The 21,344-nt window shown below is 39.4% G+C and overlaps 1 protein-coding gene across 1 annotated transcript; it reads left to right on the top strand.

The window, feature by feature from the left end:
• Positions 1-935: 935 nt before the first annotated feature.
• On the top strand, positions 936-20,950 carry iqce (IQ motif containing E). The gene is made up of 20 exons (XM_034187442.1): positions 936-1,323; positions 9,106-9,195; positions 9,595-9,637; positions 9,736-9,885; positions 11,994-12,089; positions 12,173-12,243; positions 13,170-13,283; positions 13,367-13,417; positions 13,496-13,566; positions 13,652-13,724; positions 14,676-14,716; positions 14,938-15,089; positions 16,187-16,242; positions 16,325-16,566; positions 16,646-16,753; positions 17,888-18,182; positions 18,280-18,366; positions 18,462-18,577; positions 18,668-18,759; positions 20,765-20,950. Exons 1-20 carry the CDS (start codon positions 1,252-1,254, stop codon positions 20,887-20,889), a joined length of 2,145 nt encoding a protein of 714 aa, XP_034043333.1. The 5' UTR covers positions 936-1,251; the 3' UTR covers positions 20,890-20,950.
• The last annotated feature ends 394 nt before the right edge of the window (positions 20,951-21,344 follow it).

Raw genomic sequence — 21,344 nt, 5'->3', positions numbered from 1 at the left:
AACAGTTTTCGTCTCTCGCCCGGACCACCACCGTCAAATTAGTTAAAGTTGAATTTGTGAAACCCATCTGCTATTTCAAAATAATAATGTGAACCCATGTTTGTTTAATTCTGGGAGACAGTTCAAATATTACAGAGAGCTGAAGACTGGTGTGGTATGGATGCACTGGATAAAATTCTTAATAAATGTAAAAGATGATATTATATTATTATATTTATATAATAATATAATATAAAATATATAATATTTCTGTAATCTTATATTTATATGTATAGATATCTAAGATAACACATTAAGTAGAACATACTCTTATTTCCAATGAAAACAACAGTTGCCAGCAAATAAAAACAAATGATTATTCAAATGAAAAAAACCCCAAAACAAAACACAGTACGCCTGTAAAATATAAAATACCATTTTAAGCAAAAGTCTACCAGTGTACATACACACAGTGAATACAAAACAAGAAAATATCTCAAATGTATCACATATTTACTCACAACTAATTCAGACATTAGACAAAGACCAAGACAAGAAAGCTGAGCTAAAATTTAGCACAGCGTAGTGACGGTTAAAATAGGTTTATTTTGTTTTGTTTTGATTTCTTTGGCAATATGATAAATGTACATAAATCAACATGGCATAGACATGTTCCAAACCTTGTCAAAGGAAGATGGTTCGAAACATTTGTGTGCAGGTAAAAACAAATTTTGTTTTCAGAACATTTGTTTGTAATTCAGCTTTAAAAAATGGCAGTACTAAATTAATATTTTTTTTGCTCACAAAAATACGTTTAATGAAGCTAATTTAGATTCCAATAAGCAAATTCAAGTAATTTTTTTGACGCTCCATTTGGTGCATTTATTTTGAAGAGAAATTGCGTGTTTTCCGGTTGTAATTCGACTTTATTCTGTGGAGTTTAACGCATCGTGCTAGCAGCTCCCTGGTTGCTAGACGACTCAAATCTGTACAACGCGGATATGAAAACAGCTTATTCATCATCTAAACATAATAACATTTTAATTACTTAAAGAAAATACAATTAAATGTCTTTTACTGCTTCAGCGAAGAGAAAGTAATTGTGTTTTTTCGGCAAAACCTGGCTTCGCATCGCTCGTGCCTCTTGTTTCTCCATGTTTTCGCAACTGTTAGCAAAATAAGTGCTTTATGACGTAACTTGGGCAAAAATGACAACTATACAAACGGAGATAAGTATGTTTTTTAAAGTTTTCGCAGCGTTTGCGTGCCAGAATGTGTAGTGCAACTGCAAAGATTTCTGTGGAGGCCAGCGATGTTCTATCAGACGAAGAATATGAAGAGCTGGTGAGGTTTTTTTCTTTACTACAAAAGTATGATTATCGTCATACTTGTTATAACATGTTAGTATGCCGTTTTTTCTGTATTTGTCTTATTCTTGGTATTATGTATGTTATAATGGTATTGCTGTTGTCATATGACGTTAATGTTGTTTTTGTCTTATATATAATGATTATTATTATTATTATTAATATGATTTTAATTTTTGTTGCTTCATTCTTCTTGTTCTTATATTAGTATATTAGTACTTGTTATTATGATAAACTTTTTTGTCCCCTCTCATACGGGAATTGCAGCTCACAGTGTATTTTCCTCAACTACTATATCAAATTACAACTACAAAATTTAAGCAAAAATGTTTAAAACTAAAATGCATTTCAGTTTTTTAACTATAAAAACTGGTGGTAATATACTTAAGTGAAGTGAAATGATTAGTTGATTAGTTGTGTAACATAAAAACAACCAGCAACTCTCTATAGAAATATTTTACAGTTGTATGTAAAAGTTTGGGCACCCCTGATAATTTTCTTGATTTTCCTTTATAAATCATTGGTTGTCTGGATCAGAAATTTCACTTAAATATATCATATAGCAGACAAACACACTGATATGTGAGAAGTGAAATGAAGTTCGAGTATTTACAGAAAGTGTGCAATAATTCTTTAAAGTAGACCTGCATTGAAATAAATGCAGTCAGATCTTTGGACCAAAAAATTACTTATATTTACACATAAGATCCTTCTGAATGTAGTAAAGTAAATCTGCAAGCCCAGATCTGTCATTCAGCAGAGAAATCTTAGTTTAAAGATGACAAATTTACAGCTAAAATTTAGCCCTCCGCAAAACTGTCAGCACATCCGGGACGCTGCCGAGACGTCAGAGAGAAGACCGTATCCCAGCATGCATTGCACGCGCCAAATGTAATTTGTGGATTTACGTCAGTTTGCATCTCTTACAAAAGCACCTTCTTATTGTCTTATAGAGGGTTTTCATGTGACGTATCGGTCACGTCATTTTGTGTCCCGTGGCCATTCTGGATTACAACACGGTGGCCGCTGTGATTACACTTCGTGCATTTGGCGAACAATTGCAGAAGTTTCAACGTCGGTGTGAAGAAGCCTCACGGCACCGTGGCGCTGTGAGAGATCTGCCGCTAACAAATCCACTGCTCCCAGAATTTTATTTTATTTTATTCGGCAATAAAATTATATAACAATACATAAAAATACCGCAGAGGATAACACAAGAACGCTTCCAATACGGATGCTTATTTACATTGTGGTCCTTGAGCACCGAGCTGCTGATCCACAAGCTGCCCTTCCAGCACCTAGTGAGAGAAATCGCTCAGGACTTCAAGACCGACCTCCGCTGTCTTGCGGTACGTTTGGTGAGTGTACATTTCTTTTATTGTTGCTTGAAAATGATTTTTGGGGACTTTTTCCATATGCCCATTTGATTGAGTGGTGTCGCATAGAAAATGTACTGTCTTTAGCCTCCGGTGTTACCGTCACGGGGTATGGATGCGGGACCTGCAAAGAATTCAAGTCATTAAAAAGATATAAACCTCTCTCAGCGGCCATGGAGCTCTGCGGCTCCGATTACCGAGACTGTACGGCACTGCGGATTTTGCCGCAAGAAGTCTGTCCTTGCAGGCAACAGGTGTTACTGGCCGCTCCTCATCAAAATAAAGAAGAACGGAGAAGAACGTCGCCCGCTATCGATGTCGCTGCTGTCGATGTCGCCGCTGATCTGAGCATACAATCAATCAATCAATCAACTTTTTTCTTGTATAGCGCCAAATCACAACAAACAGTTGCCCCAAGGCGCTCCACATTGCAAGGCAAGGCCATACAATAATTATGAAACACAGTCTACGTCTAAAGCAACATAACCAAGGGATGGTCCAGGGTCACCCGATCCAGCCCTAACTATAAGCCTTAGCGAAAAGGAAAGTTTTAAGCCTAATCTTAAAAGTAGAGAGGGTATCTGTCTCCCTGATCTGAATTGGGAGCTGGTTCCACAGGAGAGGAGCCTGAAAGCTGAAGGCTCTGCCTCCCATTCTACTCTTACAAACCCTAGGAACTACAAGTAAGCCCGCAGTCTGAGAGCGAAGCGCTCTAATGGGGTAATATGGTACTACGAGGTCCCTAAGATAAGATGGGACCTGATTATTCAAAACCTTATAAGTAAGAAGAAGAATTTTAAATTCTATTCTAGCATTAACAGGAAGCCAATGAAGGGAGGCCAACACGGGTGAGATATGCTCTCTCCTGCTAGTCCCCGTCAGTACTCTAGCTGCAGCATTCTGAACCAACTGAAGGCTTTTTAGGGAACTTTTAGGACAACCTGATAATAATGAATTACAATAGTCCAGCCTAGAGGAAATAAATGCATGAATTAGTTTTTCAGCATCACTCTGAGACAAGACCTTTCTGATTTTAGAGATATTGCGTAAATGCAAAAAGGCAGTCCTACATATTTGTTTAATATGCGCTTTGAATGACATATCCTGATCAAAAATAACTCCAAGATTTCTCACAGTATTACCAGAGATCAGGGAAATGCCATCCAGAGTAACGATCTGGTTAGACACCATGCTTCTAAGATTTGTGGGGCCAAGTACAATAACTTCAGTTTATCTGAGTTTAAAAGCAGGAAATTAGAGGTCATCCATGTCTTTATGTCTGTAAGACAATCCTGCAGTTTAGCTAATTGGTGCGTATCCTCTGGCTTCATGGATAGATAAAGCTGGGTATCATCTGCGTAACAATGAAAATTTAAGCAATACCGTCTAATAATACTGCCCAAGGGAAGCATGTATAAAGTGAATAAAATTGGTCCTAGCACAGAACCTTGTGGAACTCCATAATTAACTTTAGTCTGTGAAGAAGATTCCCCATTTACATGAACAAACTGTAATCTATTAGACAAATATGATTCAAACCACCGCAGCGCAATGCCTTTAATACCTATGACATGCTCTAATCTCTGTAATAAAATTTTATGGTCAACAGTATCAAAAGCAGCACTGAGGTCCAACAGAACAAGCACAGAGATAAGTCCACTGTCCGAAGCCATAAGAAGATCATTTGTAACCTTCACTAATGCTGTTTCTGTACTATGATGAATTCTAAAACCTGACTGAAACTCTTCAAATAGACCATTCCTCTGCAGGTGATCAGTTAGCTGTTTTACAACTACCCTCTCAAGAATCTTTGAGAGAAAAGGAAGGTTGGAGATTGGCCTATAATTAGCTAAGATAGCTGGGTCAAGTGATGGCTTTTTAAGTAATGGTTTAATTACTGCCACCTTAAAGGCCTGTGGTACATAACCAACTAACAAAGATAGATTGATCATATTTAAGATTGAAGCATTAAATAATGGTAGGACTTCCTTGAGCAGCCTGGCAGGAATGGGGTCTAATAAGCATGTTGATGGTTTGGATGAAGTAACTAATGAAAATAACTCAGACAGAACAATCGGAGAGAAAGAGTCTAACCAAATACCGGCATCACTGAAAGCAGCCAAAGATAACGATACATCTTTGGGATGGTTATGAGTAATTTTTTCTCTAATAGTCAAAATTTTGTTAGCAAAGAAAGTCATGAAGTCATTACTAGTTAAAGTTAATGGAATACTCAGCTCAATAGAGCTCTGACTCTTTGTCAGCCTGGCTACAGTGCTGAAAAGAAACCTGGGGTTGTTCTTATTTTCTTCAATTAGTGATGAGTAGAAAGATGTCCTAGCTTCACGAAGGGCTTTCTTATAGAGCAACAAACTCTTTTTCCAGGCTAAGTGAAGATCTTCTAAATTAGTGAGACGCCATTTCCTCTCCAACTTACGGGTTATCTGCTTTAAGCTACAAGTTTGTGAGTTATACCACGGAGTCAGACACTTCTGATTTAAAGCTCTCTTTTTCAGAGGAGCTACAGCATCCAAAGTTGTCTTCAATGAGGATGCAAAACTATTGACAAGATACTCTAACTCCCTTACAGAGTTTAGGTAGCTACTCTGCTCTGTGTTGGTATATGACATTAGAGAACATAAAGAAGGAATCATATCCTTAAACCTAGTTACAGCGCTTTCTGAAAGACTTCTAGTGTAATGAAACTTATTCCCCACTGCAGGGTAGTCCATCAGGGTAAATGTAAATGTTATTAAAAAATGATCAGACAAAAGGGAGTTTTCAGGGAATACTGTTAAGTCTTCTATTTCCTGTATACAGAGCTGTATCTCGCATTCATTGCAGCTTACTTTTGGATGTTGAAATCCGGATGTGTATAACACTAACATTACTAACAGATAAAATCAATTTCAGTGTGGGATTGGACTGAAGGCTTTTTTTTTTTTTTTTGATTGGACTGAAGGCGCAAGTGAGTCGTCTTCTCCCCGACGTCATGGAAATGACCCGGATGTACAAACTGTTTTCACAGAGGGCTAAATTTTAGCTGCAAATTTGTCATTTTTAAATAAAGATTTCTCCGCTGAATTACAAATTTGGGCTCACAGATTTACTTTACTGCATTCATAAGGGTCTTATAAATACATATCAGCTATTTCTTTCTGAGATTTGACCACATTTATTTCAATGCAGGTCTACTTTAAACAAAATTAGGCAGGTGCATAAATTTGGGCACCCCAACACAAAAAATATATAAATAATTAGTAGATCCACCTTTTTGCAGAAATAACAGCCTCTAAATGCTTCCTATAGCTTCCAATGAGAGTCTGGATTCTGGTTGAAGGTATTTTGCACCATTCTAATAATTAGTACTAAATGTATTCAAATCAATAAAATGACAAGGGTGCTCAAATTTATGCACCTGTCCAATTTTGTTTAGGCAGGTGCATAAATTTGGGCACCCTAACAGAAAAATACATCAATATTTAGTATATCCTGCTTTTTGCAGAAATAGCAGCCTCTAAACGCTTCCTACAGCTTCCAGTGAGAGTCTGGATTCTGGTTGAAGATACTTTGGACCATTCTTCTTTACAAAACATCTCAAGTTTGTTGGTTTCTGAGCATGGACAGCCCGCTTAAAATCACACCACAGATTTTCAATAATATTCAGGTCTGGGGACTTAGATGGCCATTCCAGAATGTTGTACTTGTTCCTCTGCATGAATTCCTTAGTAGATTTGGAGCACTGTTTAGAGTCATTGTCTTGTTGAAAGATCCAGCCCCAGTGCAACTTCAACTGATTCATGAACATTGTTTTCAACAATCTGCTAATATTGACTGGAATCCATGTGACCCTCAACTTTAACAAGATTCCCAGTACCTGCACTGGCCACACAGCCCCACAGCATGATGGAACCACCTCCAAATTTTAATGTAAATAGCATTCATTTTTCTTGGAATACTGTGTTCTTTTTTTAGCCATGCATACTGCCCCTTGTTATGACCAAATAACTCAATTTTAGTTTCATCAGTCCACAGCACCTTATTCCAAAATCAAGCTGGCTTGTCCAAATCTGTTTTAGCATACCTCAAGTGACTCTGTTTGTGGAGTGTACTCAGAAAAGGCTTCCTCTGTTATGTGCAGACGCGAGTTGAGGAGCGGACCAGCGTCTGACTGAACCCAGCGCTAAAATAACCAGAAAGCGGTTCCAAAAACAAAACAAGTTTATTTCCCGTCTGTGCAATAATTGTGTACAACATAAATGTGCGGTTATCTGGCGAGGTGAAGGACGGCACGCTCTCCAGCGCCCAAATGGATCGAAGCCCGACGCTTCTGGACCCAGACTCACCGCCGAACACCCCCCAGGTAGATACGACAAACTGACTCTGTGAAGGATGCAAAGGTGAGGTAAGTCAACAGCTACAACAAATATCCTTCAAAGGCACACACTATCAGCAACACATTCAGGTCTGAATTTAAGCTTTATGTAAATGAGCAGCCTCTCACAACAGGTGGAGGATCATCATTCCGTACGCCACGGCAGTGAGAAGCGAGCTGCACAATTCTCATCAATGTTCAAATATACTGTGTAACAAAATACCAAATTACTGTTAACACTTATTCAGACAATCATCACCTCTGATGTGTGCTGACAGCATGTGTCCCTCACCCGTCCTCCTTCACAGGCACGATGTGTCAAACCCAGGCGGTCCTCAGCGTCTCACAAACGAACGTCACAAGGTCAAGTTCCCGGCAATTCTGCTTGAACCACTCATGGCTTAAATGCAGAACGCCATCTCATTATCTGCTTCAGCTGAAAGTCTTTAAGTTTACTCGTGAGCATCATCCACAGGTGCTGCAAGTCATTAGGCCTGCACGTGAACATCCTCCACAAGTGCAGCCAATAATGCTGATGAGGGTGAAGGACTCTTCTGCCAGCACCTTCTCCACAGACAAAAAAACAGTTTGCATACCACCTGGAGAGCAAAGAAAAGAAAACAACACCAAAATGTCCAGCCAAACCCCCCAACACACAACATCCTCTGCATTACAGCATCATACCGCAGCTCTTTGTGCAAAGTGCGCTGTATAGTTGAACGATGCACAGAGACACTATCTGCAGCAAGATCATGTTGTAGGTCTTTGGAGTAGGTCTGTGGGTTGACTATGACTGTTCTCACCATCCTTCGCTTCAGCTTATCTGAGATTTTTCTTGGCCTGCCACTTCAGGCCTTAACTAGTACTGTGCCTATGGTCTTCTATTTCCTCTCTATGTGCCTCACAGTGGAAACTTACAGCTGAAATCTCTGAGATAGCTTTTTGTATACTTCCCTTAAACCATGATGTTGAACAGTCTTTGTTTTCAGGTCATTTGAGAGTTGTTTAGAGGCTTCCGTGTTGCCACTCATTAGAAGAGATGCAAAGAGGGAAAACATTTGCAAATGGCCACCTTAAATACCCTTTCTCATGACTGGATTCACCTGTGTAAGGAGGTCAAGGGTCAATGAGCTTACAAACCAATTTTGTGTTCCAATAATTAGTGCTAAATGTATTCAAATCAATAAAATGTCAAGAGTGCCCAAATTTATGCACCTGCCTAATTTTGTTTAAATAATTATTGCACGCTTTCTGTAAATGCTAGAAACTTCATTTCACTTCTCAAATATCAGTGTGTTCGTCTACTTATGATATATTTAACTGAAATTTCTGATCCAGACAACCAATGATTTATAGAGGAAAATCTTGGAAAATTACCACTGAGATAATTTAAATATGCACTGTAAATTCAATATTTTGTCATTTTTGATGAAGTTGATGAGTAATCCTGATGACAAACAAACAGATTTTCTGGCTTTAACTCCTGATTTTACCGTACACAAAATGACCAGGGTTTTCCTTGGACCTTTCACTATCCCTCCACCAAGTTTCAGGAAAATCAGGAGACATGTTTTTGGGCAATCCTGGTGAAAATTAGACAAACTAAGTAACAGAAATACATGACAACATCCAAAGGCATGTTACTAACTGCGTGTCTGTTTTGAATTTGTTCAATTATAAACTCAGATAGTAGATAAAATGGGCATTACAGTTTCCCACAATTTGTTTTCTTCAAATGTCTTGTCTTGTATCACCAGCTGTTCATACGCTAAAGATATTCAAGTTAGGGCTGCAGTTGATGACTGTTCATGATTATTTAATAGGTTTATTATGTGTACAAGTGTCTAATGTTGGAAAACAGTTAAATGCTTTCAGAATAATTCAGTCCTCATTGAAAGTAATTTGTCATTTAGATGTTGTTTCCTGTTAAATGCTTTCATCTAAAAGTTTTCTTTTCCTCTTTACCTTCTTAAATCTCCCATCTCATGGATATGCCTCGCTCCCATAGCCCGAGGAAAGCTTTGCTTTCTCTGCTGATATTTCGGAGAAGATAAACAGAATGACTGTAGCTGAAGTGGATGCAGGGACGGCACATAATGCACGGCACAATATGTATATTATGTGTTTGCAATAATGTTTTTATTCAGACAAATGAGTGATAAGTAAAAGGAAAAACTAACACACATAGATTGTCTTTGAAGGTGATAGGTTGCTTCAGTGTCTCTTTGGCATTGAGTTTACAAGTGCCTGAAAACCTACCGGAGGGAAAAAAAAACACCTCGTTTCAGAAACATGTTTCCTCGTTTAATGTGTTGTTAATGTGAAGTCCAGAATCTCTCAGTAAGTTGGACAAATAGACCCAAACAAGAGCTTGATGTTATGTCCTCTATCTTTATAGAAGCACTACAGTGATTCCCCACTTACTGAAGTTTGTTGCCTGTCTGTTAATTGTCAGGTTTTGCTCATACTGTCTGACTTGATTTCTGTCATTGTTCAGAGAACAAGAATGAAGAGGTCTTCTGGCAAACCTCCATCTCCAAGTAAGGCTTGATCTGCTGCTCTGTGAGTGCTATAGACAGATATTTAAACCAGACCTTTTCCACACTGTGTGCTTGTTTGTGTATTTGTGTATGTCCAGGGTCTCCGTACCTCTCCAGTTTGAACATGAACCCCAGAAGAGCAGTGGTAGCAGCCTGGAGACTGCCAAGAGCCTCCTCGGGGGACACCAGAGGGGATGTTCCTGGGGAGTCTGCTTCCACTAACTTCACATCACTCAGCAACGGCCACGGTAGGTGACATACAAACACTGGTACCGTGCATGCTACCAGACCTGTTTACACCTGGAAGGAGCGTGAGTTGCCTGTTAGGAAATGAAGGCTGTCTTTGTGATTGGCATTGTTTTCTACATGAATACAGATTTTTATTGTGAATGTTGGGCCCAAAGTAAAGAAGTATGTTTAGTGGTTTCCAAAAATGTGCAGTTTAAAATTGAAAACTGAGTGTAGAGCAGAAGCTTACATTTTTACAGACTTACTTTAGAGATTTGGTACATGAGTTTCATATTAAGTACAGTTAGGAGTGGGCGGTACACTGCTGGCATAGTCATCACTGGTGTGTTAGAGCCAGCCTGGTCACATGCTTTTTTTCATGATACCGTCACAAAATGCATCACATTTTTGTGATGTTGTCAAGCTTAGTTCACTATTTTTAACCCTAACCATAGCCCCACCCCACCCCCACCTCGTCACCTTAAATTTTGTGATACCATCACAAAATGCTATTACGAACTAACAGACTAAATCACTTCTCGTGATGCCATCATGAACTGGCACGAGATCGTGTTGGTGAGACCACCACACGATGGATTGCACAATTCCATCAACACTGTGAGGAATCAGGCCAATGAGAACCCCCGCCAGGCTAGAAACATTTTTTTTTAATGATTTCAAAGAAAAATAATGCCAAATATCCATCAATTTGGACATTAGGCATTTCTGGGCATTTCTGCAGCACTGGGGCTGTGATGATCAAAGCTCTGTTTTGGTTGTTATTGCTGTTGTGGGTTTTTTTTATTTTTATTTCCTGTTCTGCTGAGCTCCACATTTGAGTACAAACACCTGTTAAATACATTTATAGATGTAACTGTCCGTTATGTCATTTTTACATAAAGACAAAAGTTAATCATGGAAGTGGTTAAACTGTGATTCTGAACCACTGGACTTTTGCACTGTAGACTCATTTAAGCTTTAACAGTTAGTAGTTTAACACACCCATGGATTTGTTAAACATAAACTGTAAAAATCTTTATTTTTTAATCCAGATTTTAACTTTGAAGGAGCAGATTTGAAAATAAAAATAGTATGGTTAAACTCTTGCAAAATAAGATACCGTATTTTATGGCATATACTCGTAAGTCGCAGTTTTCTTTTTAGTTAGGGAGTCCCACAACTTATAGTTCGTCCTGTGCAACTTATAGTCCTGTGCAACTTATATATGGAACAATCATACATTTGTTATTAATAATATTAATTATAATAATGACTTTCCCAAACAAAATAAAAATAATGAAAGAATAAATGCCACCAATAAAAAGTGCACAGCAACAATGCACAAAAGTCTGAAATGAAAGATATGATAATACAGAAAAGTGGTGTGACTTATATCTTCCATTTCGATTTATACTCTAGTGTGACTTATATGTAAATGTTTTCCTCTTCAGGAGGCATTTTTTAAACAAGTGTGTCTTATACCCTGGAAAATACAGTAATTATTAAAGGAGTCATATTGTGCAAAACTGGTTTTTATCTGCTGCTTAGAATTTTATGCATTTGATGTTTAATGTCAAACCTTTTCAAAGTTTCACAGTACTATTGAGTATTTTCATAGACATTATCCTGCTAAAAACATTAATTACGCCCTAGACAGTTCGTTTGAGAACTCTGTGATATATGTAATGGATTACACCCCAAATGTTTTAATTTGAACTCTGATTATTAAAATTAAAGACCGCTCATACTCAATGTTGAGAATGGCCAGTACACTCCCATGTCACCTGATTATAAACATTCTGCCTCCAGATCCAGATCATTTTCAAGCTGTAATGAGTTTACCTTCATAGAAAGCCACTTTTTTTGCCATCTTTTATAAAAGTTGCCTTGTAATGCGGTTGACAAACTGACAGAGACAGTAAACTATAACATGACAGATGGAACAATTCAACATCAGTACTGCAAGATGCCATCAGGACATAAACATGTGACGTGCCTTGAGGCAACTTTTTTGTGATTTGGTGCTATATAAATGAAAATAAATTGAATTTAATTGAAACGTGGGATGATTGCTTTGCTCTGAGGTGAAGTCATTGATTAGAGCCACTCTGTCTTTTTTCTTTCTCAGATCTGTCTCAAACCATGAGACCAGAGTTTGACGTTAACCCCGAATTCTTTAAAAGGGCCTTCACCTTGAAGAGTCACAGGCAGTCCACATCCAACGGTGAGATAACGGACAGAACAAGGACAGTGTCCACTGCAGACACCTACAAACTGACTGACTCTGTGTGATTATTTCATCTGCAGGCTTCACATTCAGGGAGGGTGATGCAAGAGATAAAGAGGACATGTATGATGAGATCATTCATCTGAAGAAGGTAACGTTCAGTGTCTTTATATTTTGGCGTCAGGTTGTCGTCATCAGAAGGTTCTTTCTGGTCATGTGTTAGCGGTTGGAACAGATGTGCCATGGGTGTGGCACAGCCTCACAAGAAGATGTTCTTGTTTTGGAAGAGGACATTTTGGAATTACTTTAATTCCTTATCATGGAAATTGCTGGAGAAATGCAGCATTTTTAAAGAAGTCCCTCAGTGTTTGTCTGCTCCGGGTGCTTTTCTCAGCCTGAACCAGAGAACTCCAGTGCTTTGTCTCATCAACAACAAGAAAAATAAGTTATTTTAAAAGTTGAAATCTATTCCAGCCAGCGTTCAGCCATCTGATGTATCTTCAACGTTCTGCTCGAGATGAAAATAAATCCCATTTGAGGCACCAAGACAAAAAAAAAAAAACCAAACAAACATAATAATGACCTGAGTAAATGCAGTGTTTTTAAAGAAGTCTGTTGATACAATCAAAAGTTAAATTCATATAATAAAAGTTAGCATTTAGTGCTAGCTTAAGCCAAATGCTTTAGCAGTTTAGTGTGATCACCTTTACCTTTTTAATTATCTGTGTTAGCTGTTATCAAAGCTACGTTTTAGGTTACCTGTGCCCACCATTGGAAATGAGCTTAATATAGCACTGGGGCTGACAAAGAAGATCAGGGCACCTGACAGATACATCCAGAAATGACGGCGCAGACGCTATACTGAATGCTAACGTCACAGTTCACGTTAGAATGGTCACCATCACCTGGCAACGGTAGTTGCAGGAATAACCATCAGCTAGCAATGATGCTGATGGGTTTTTTTTAATGCTGGCATCCTGTTGGGGGCTGGGGGGAGGCACAGATAGTGCCATCTGTGTCCTGTCATGTTGACCTACAGGACCTTTATGACCATATCCATGTGTTGTTCTCCTGCAGTGTCTGCAGGCTCAGAAGTGCGACAACCACCAGATGAAGGTCAAACTGCGGCGCTTGGAGGAAGAGAACGCTAAACGAGAGAAACAAATCGAAGAGCTGCTGGATCCCATGAAAGTACGATCACTAAAACCACTCAGATGTTTAGAATTACAGTTTACAGAAACACTCAGTTAAGCAGATATATATATTTTAAATAGGGATCTGAATATACTCGTAGTTTGGTTGACAAGAAGAAAGAGGGGAGTGTGGTGAGTATGAGGACTGTGATGGTGAAAATAACCCAGGGTGTTTGAAGAATGAAACTCAAACAGATTCTGCTCTTAAAGGTTCTTAATGGACTGAAACAGAGAATTCTGAAGCTGGAGCAGCAGTGCAGAGAGAAAGAAAGTGCCCTCAGGTAAAATGTTAACATATCTGCACTGATCTGTTTGTTTTGGGTGTAAACACACTTAATGGTCCCTTTGTGCCGTAATATTCTCCAGTAAACTTCAAAGTGACCTGAGGACCACCAACCTGGAGGAGTTGAAGATCACAGTAGAAACCTACTTTCAAGAGGTAAAGTTTATTCCAAAATTTCAAAATGTACACGTTGTTAACTGCTTATTTGAATGTTCCATGGATCCATCTTGGGTCCTGGATGGCAACCATCCAGGCAGACAACCACTCCATAACAACATCTGGGGTCCTCGACATTCAGGCACCTCTGTGCTGGATCATGTCCACAGAAACGCACCACATGGTCAAAATGTTGTAGCTGATGTTCCCTCACAATGTAAGTGATTCTCCCTAAGTCACCCCTCGTTTGACACAAAGTCATTCCAGCGGTACCCAAGGATTCACTAAAGAGACCTAGTTCCAAGGACATCCAGTCATCCCCTTAGATCACTGGTTCATGTCCAAGTCTCACAACCATAAAGTAGGACAGGAAGCTCCAGGACCCTAAAGACGTGGACTGGCAATCTCCTGCAAAGGTATCAGCATCACCAAACACCTCTGTCCGATGACCGCATGACTCCGTAAGGTCTTCTCAGGTGCCTTTGGAACTCCATGTCTGAGGACCCAGAGACATGAAAGTCACCTCTGAAATCAGAGAATGCTTCTACAAGTTCAACACTTCCACTGCTTATAGATACACATCTAATGGCTGAGTCCAGGAAGTCACTGAAAGCCTGAATCTTAGTCTCAATCCAGGACAAATGCAAACCCAGACACGTAGACTCATCACTTAGTTGCTGCAGTCAGAGCTTCCTTTGATCCTGCAAAGATCACAACATCGGTCGTGAAGTCAAGGTCAACAAGAAGAATGAGAGAAACAAACTGAAATGAGGGTTTACCTCCTACTTCTCAGCTGTGTGTGTATTTTACTCGTTTGCTTTGGGAAGCACTTTGTGAGGTCTTATCTATCAAAGGTACTATAAAAATAAAATTTGCTTTCTGATGCTGTGATAGAAAGTGTTACCATCACACTTACGCTGGTTGTGTACTTTTGTGTGTCTCATCATTCAGATCCAGAGGCTGAGAATGCTTCTAGAATCTGCAGAAAAAAGGTATGCAGACACTCTGAAGTTCAACTGTTATGTTTATTTGTGCAGTTTGGACCCTCATTGTGTCAGGAATGTCAGAATACAGCAAAAGTCTTTTAAGAATGATGCATCTTAGATAAATTTGCGTTCTTGGGGCCGTGAAGAGTCACCATGTGTCTGATAGTGTTTGACCTTGCGGACTGCCAACAGATCATTTCGCCCATCGTCTGTCTGTCTGTCTGTAGTAGTCGAGCAGAGAGTAAATGCTCGCAGAGGCAGCAGAAAGCTCTAAGCTCCACAGTCCTGCATCTAACTGAGAACCTGAAACAGCTTCAACAGGAGAACGGAGCGCTCCGAGAGGAACTCAACACCGACAGTCCTGCTGGAGGAATCAAAGGTCCGTAAGCACAAAAAGCCACTGTGTTTCCAGAACCAAGCATTTAAAAGTACTTCTTCCCCTCTGATCTCTTAATCAATTTTCACTATCTTCCAAAGTATTCTACCTCAGTGTTGGCTTACTCACTTTTCAAAATGCAAGCAGGCATTAACCTGGGAGGAAAGGTCAAGGTCCTACAACCGTCTGTTGGTTTTGAAGATAATGCTTTCTTTTAAATAAATAAATAAAATTAAATAGCACTGGTTTCTTAGCCAGAAACTGTCGAAATAGAAAATATTGTTAGGTTCTCAAATTTCCAATGGTCCTTGAACTAACCATGCGTGACAAACACTTGTGTCAGGACAAATAACCGCCTGTCATAAAATTCATCACCAAAATCACTTTATTCCTCATGTCCCATTTAATTTTTAAATTTTTGCCAAAAACAACTTGCAGCATATGCATAGTACGTGTTGTGTGTGTGTGTGTGTGTGAGTGATATTTTTAGAAATTTTAGTTAAATATCAAAGAAATTCAGCTTGCATTTATTATTTTATTATTCCCTGGCATTATAACTGTGTTAAACTGCACAAAAGACATTTTGCAGTTCTACCTACGTCCTCTGCTGTTTCCATGTATGTGCACGACTTGCAGGTATAGTGAAAAATGAGTCCACAGTGAGTAAAAGTGTTGTTAGAAGGGAAGGTGATGTAACACAGTGGTAAACATACCACTGTCCCAGCTTTTTTGAAACGTGTTGCAGGCATCCATTTAAAAATGAGCAAATATTTGCACAAAAACAATAAAGTTTATCAGTTTGAACATTAAATATCTTGTCTTTGTGGTGTATTCAATTGAATATAGGTTGAAGAGGATTTGCAAATCATTGTATTCTGTTTTTATTTACATTTCACACAACGTCCCAACTTCATTGGAATTGGGATTGTAAAGAAAATTTGCACATATGGGCATTTTGTGATGTGGCAGAGGGATGCTGTCCAGTGAGTGCTTTTCTAGCTTGTGTGTAATTATAAAGGTCTAATTCATTTTAACTGACAAGAATGAATTTTCCTTATGTTCGGTACCATATTTGTGATGGTGGTGAATGTGTTGCCTAGGTTACAGGGAGTGGAGCAAACAGAGGCTGCTGAGGAGGCTGTTGGAGGTGGAGAAGGTGAGGAAACCAGTTTTCTGTGTTGGCTTGTCTGGTTACAGCAAGCAGCTTCATCACACATTCACTCCTCTCCTCCAATCAGAGGCTGGAGGACAGCAGAAGACACGCCCACTCAGCAAAGCCCAGCCGCCGAGTGGATCAAGAGGTTCAGGCCATACTTACTGAGTGGCTGGATGGTACAAAGCGGTTTTCCATAGCAACAGAGGCAGTGGTCTCCGTGGGAACCAATACTGAGGAAGAGGAGGAGATTTCTGCTCTGAGACATCACCTCAGCCAATTAGAGGAGGAGAGGGTGGAGCTTCAGGAGATGCTGTTGAGTAAAGAGTAAGTGAGGAGCAATATGAGGAAAAATCACAAATGGAACGTCCATTAGACTAAATCCATGTTGTGTTTGTGTTTGCAGCAATGAAGTGAGACAGCTGAGGACAGAGAGGGACGAGCTGCAGAAAGAGACAGAGCTGTGGAAGGCTGAAAACACAAACCAACGGGGCAAAGAGAGACAAGAGTTTAAGTATGTGTCACTGTGATGCATCACTACAAACGGTAAAGGACAACTTCTGTACCTAAGTTAAGCCCGCGGTACACTACGCCATGCTACGATGTGATAGTGTTATCAACATAACATACAGCATCAGCATAATGCAGGAGTGTATTGCACAAGAACTGCAAAAAAAAGTTCTGTATTTTGTGGATATATTTTCAAGCAACTTGTATATGGAAAAAATCCCGTGTCATCATGCATGGCCAGAGGATGAGACTGTCCATGCACATGAAAAGCTGCCACTGTATACCAATCGTAATTGGGTACTGTCTGATTCACACTCTGGAGTGAATGTGGCAGTAATACACCATTAAGCTGGATGCCAACCACTGTAAAACAAACAGAAAAAGTAGAAGAAGAAGAACGTCTGAATGAGAAGGATATGCTGGGTATTATAGAAAGAGTGAAATTAATAAACCATGTTCTCAAACTGACAGACCATACTACATTGTACTCAACTTGTTTGTGCTTTGTGGGCCAGCCACAACAGCAACGAGGAAGAGGCTGACTATAATGTATTAAAATTATATAATCAATTTAAAAAATTTATATTTAGTGAGGTAAACGTACACACGTTTAGCTTCTTGATGACTTTTTTGTCTGTTCAGTGGCGACAACAGGCAGTTTACTCTTGACTTCTTTGTGCCTTGCAGTGACATTAATTAGCTTGTTAGCTTCTGCTCGCTAATGTGGTGTTTGCATTATAAATAAATAAATAATGCAAAATATATTTGTTTTTCAGTTTAGGGACATAGGTTTTAAATCTAACAGACTGGGACACTACGGGTTACATTCGACACATTGGATGTGGGAGGAAGTCGGAGCACCCAGAGGGAACCCACGCAAACACGGGGAGAACACAATCATTTTATATTTTTTTCGCTGTACTTAGGGTTGTTCCATTTTTACTGACCAATAATGTTGGCTTGTGTAATGGTGACCCCTTTTCATGAAATGACCCACTTACTTGCACTCTGCTGTTTATTAAAAGCAATGTTATAGTGAAACATGTAGAATATTTTTCCCTGTGTGATGGATTCTGTGACATTTTGTTGATGTTTCATTTCTGTTTTTTAGTCATAAATATAATTGTGTGTTTGTCAGACAGCAGCTGGACGAGCTGCTGGTGCGGATCCAAACTCTGGAGGACGTCAGAAGAAGTGCCGCTCAACCTGAGCTCTCCTCGGCTCCTGACACAACACCACAGACTCACGGGGAGACTCCAACCCGAGCGCGTCCGGAAGAGGAAGAGAGGGGCAAAGGAGGTGAAGAGGTGAAGGAGGAACCAGAGGAAGGAGGGCGACCAGCTGCAGAGAAGAGGAGTGGCGATGGACTGCAGAAAGAAAGAGGGAAAGCAGCGAGGATCATCCAGAGAAACTGGAGGGAACACAGAGTGAAGGTAAGCGATTATTAAAAAACAAAAAAGATGGATCTATGAAAGGCATAAAATCATGTTTTGTGAGGAAAATTTGGTCGGCGTCTTTCTGTCTCTTCAGGACACTGTGATGTTGCAGTCAGCACTGAGAGCTCACCTGTGCAGAGCTGCACAGCTGAAGGCCCCGCAGAAAGAAACGGAGAGCCAGGTACCACCCTCAGATCCATATTTACACTCTGGTACATAAGTATTTGGACAGTGACCTTTTACTGAGCAGCGTTTGATGCTCTGAAAACTTTTCAGGCTATTTTTGAAGGCAGATCTTTATTTGAGGGTAGAGAGGTGGATCTGGTTGCCTTGACGATGATCCAGTCTGCTTTCAGGGGACACTTGGCTCGCTGCGGCCATACAGCAGAGAGGTATCACCTTCACACACTGAGTGGGTGAAAGAAACGCACATGTATGTACAGTATTACACACGGCGTGCATGTGTGTGTTGTGTGCATTAGCTCAGGGAGCTCTGCACCGTCTGCATCACAAAACAGCTTTTTCACACCGGTGCCAAACAGAGTCCGAGCCACGAACGCATCCAGTGACACAGGTGAGCCTCACACGTACTCATCAAATGTGCACACTCATGTAAAAATAACAAATGTGATCGTTTATTTTTTGCATTTTACCCGAGGTCAAAATATGGCCATCGAGTATTGTGAAGACTGCGTCTGTCTGTCTGTCTATCTGTGCTCAGCACAAGTCCAGTTCTATTACTACCAGGGTCTTCAAATTCACAGGGAGCATTCTTGGGACACAAACCTTGGACACGATCAAAGTTGGCTAATGTTGACTTATTCTAAGGGGTCAAAAGGTCACATTCTTTCTACACAATCTTTCATTGATTACATGCTTATACGGCCGAGGGTATTTTAGCATTTTGTTTTATATATATATATATATATATATATATATATATATATATAAAACTCATGCAGCATTTTACTTGTGGGCAAGATTACTTCAGCGGTATTGGCCTGATTGTCACCGAATGTGGTATATGCGGTATGCATGGTGACCCCAAGAAGCCTATTGATTTGGGGGAAATCCAGATCACAGCTTTGGGACTCATACTAGATCATCGCATTGGTTCTACACTCACAAATTTAACACGTATGAAAGACTGTGATCTTACTTCCAGGATGAAACGCCCACCAGGTTAGAGGGGTGTGGCTTATACGAGATGTTTTATATGTGTGACGTGTCTTTAGATCGCCCACACGTTGATATGTGATGGTGTTTCTGCGTGTGACTAATGAAATGTGGATGCAGTTAACTGTTGACACACCGTAGATACCACGATCGATGCACTGGTACGATTACAGTTATATCGGCATATGAATGAGGATGAAGTTATTTGTTTCCCAACCATCATTGCTCCAGAATACTTTATGACAGAGACTTTATGATCCGCATATACCGTATTTTCTGGATTATAAGTCGCAGTTTTGGTTTTTTTTTACTAGTTTGGGAGGCCTTGCAACTTATACTCCAGTGTGACTTACATACTGAAAAATCACGTGTTATTAATAAAAATAGTAATTATAATGACAATTTATATTAGACTTTCACATGCATCAAAGCACTAAACAAAATAAATTAATAATAAATGAATCTATTCCAAAAAAAATAAATAAATATAACACAAAATACCCTCGGCCATATGAGCATAAAAATAGGAAACAGAATGTGATCTTTTGACTTCTTAAAACAGGTCAAGGTTAGCCATCTTTGAACTTGTCTAAGGTCTGTGTCCCAAGTATGCTCCATGTGAATTTGAAGAGCCTGGAGTTATGCTCTGCACAGACAGACAGACGATAATATACCCGATGGCCATATTTTGGTCTCTGGTAACCATGGTAAATGCACTGTATTTATATAGCGCTTTTCCATCTGAATCAGAAGCTCAAATCGCTTTACAGTGATGCGTCACATTCACCCATTCACACACAATAATACATCACAATAAAGCACAGAAATCCCAAATTATATACCTGATAATATACAAAAAAATTTGCAACTTTTATTTGGGTTCTTCCTCTTTAAGAGTCTTTTTTAACAAGTGCAACTTATACTCCACAAAACATGGTACATATGTAATAATGGCACAAATCAGATGTATTATTACAAAATTGTGACTGATGATGGCCTAATGCAATCTACAACCTCACCACTAGATGGCACTAAATCCTACACACTGTAGCTTTAAAGATGAACTGTCAATATACAGTGTAGCTTTTTATATTTATTTAACAGTGTGATATATTTAGCAGCTTCTTAATATTTTAAGGGTTAACAGAGTGAAAATATGGCAGTTTGGGTACATTTTTAAAAATTTCCAACAGCTATAAATCAACAACGTTTGATAAGAGACTTCATGTCTTGACACAAACATGATAAGAAATGTGGAAATGAACACGACATTTTTGAAATCTAATTTCAAAAATGACTCACGCAGAGATTAGCACGATGCACTTTTTTTAAAGTTTGCAGGAGCTTAAATGTGTTTCTTGCAGAGCTGACTAATTGTACTCGGGTGCGTGTGCATCTTGCAGCCCACACAGAGCTCATTCATACAGCAGAGTCTGGAGGAGGCGCTGCGTCCGATTCTGATGATTCCGATGACATCATCGTGTCCCCGTCGTGCCCGCTGAGGAGCAGAGAAGAGAGAATGTTGTAGGCTCATGCTGATCCCCATGTGCACATTTGCAGACTGTGTTTCTGCACCGACGGACTATCAAGGGATGTTTTGATAAGAATGAACACGCTGTGTTGTGTCTGCTTTCTGGACTCTGTATCAGCACTTTTTTAACAGTAATAACAAAAATATTCTGGAAGTGGCAAGGCAAGGTTTTATATTTCATCTGCACACACATACATAATAATGTTTACAATGTTTAGAATCAGGCCTATACGTATTTGGACAGTGACATATTTTATGGTATTTTTTGTGATTTTTGCCTCTGTACACCACCACAGTTGAGATGGAACAAAACAAACCAGAGCACTCTGCTCGTAGAGCGCAAACCTCCACCAACACGAGTTTCCAATTGCACAAATGTTTACCTTGGGAAAAAATTTCCTTCCTGTTAGAAATGGCTTTCCATAAGCTAAAATATAATACAAAATATAGAT

The sequence above is a fragment of the Thalassophryne amazonica genome, chromosome 15 (assembly GCF_902500255.1).
Source record: "Thalassophryne amazonica chromosome 15, fThaAma1.1, whole genome shotgun sequence".
In the NCBI taxonomy this organism is placed as follows: domain Eukaryota; kingdom Metazoa; phylum Chordata; class Actinopteri; order Batrachoidiformes; family Batrachoididae; genus Thalassophryne; species Thalassophryne amazonica.
Note: the sequence above shows the minus strand (reverse complement) of the source record. Positions and strands in the feature narration are given on the sequence as shown.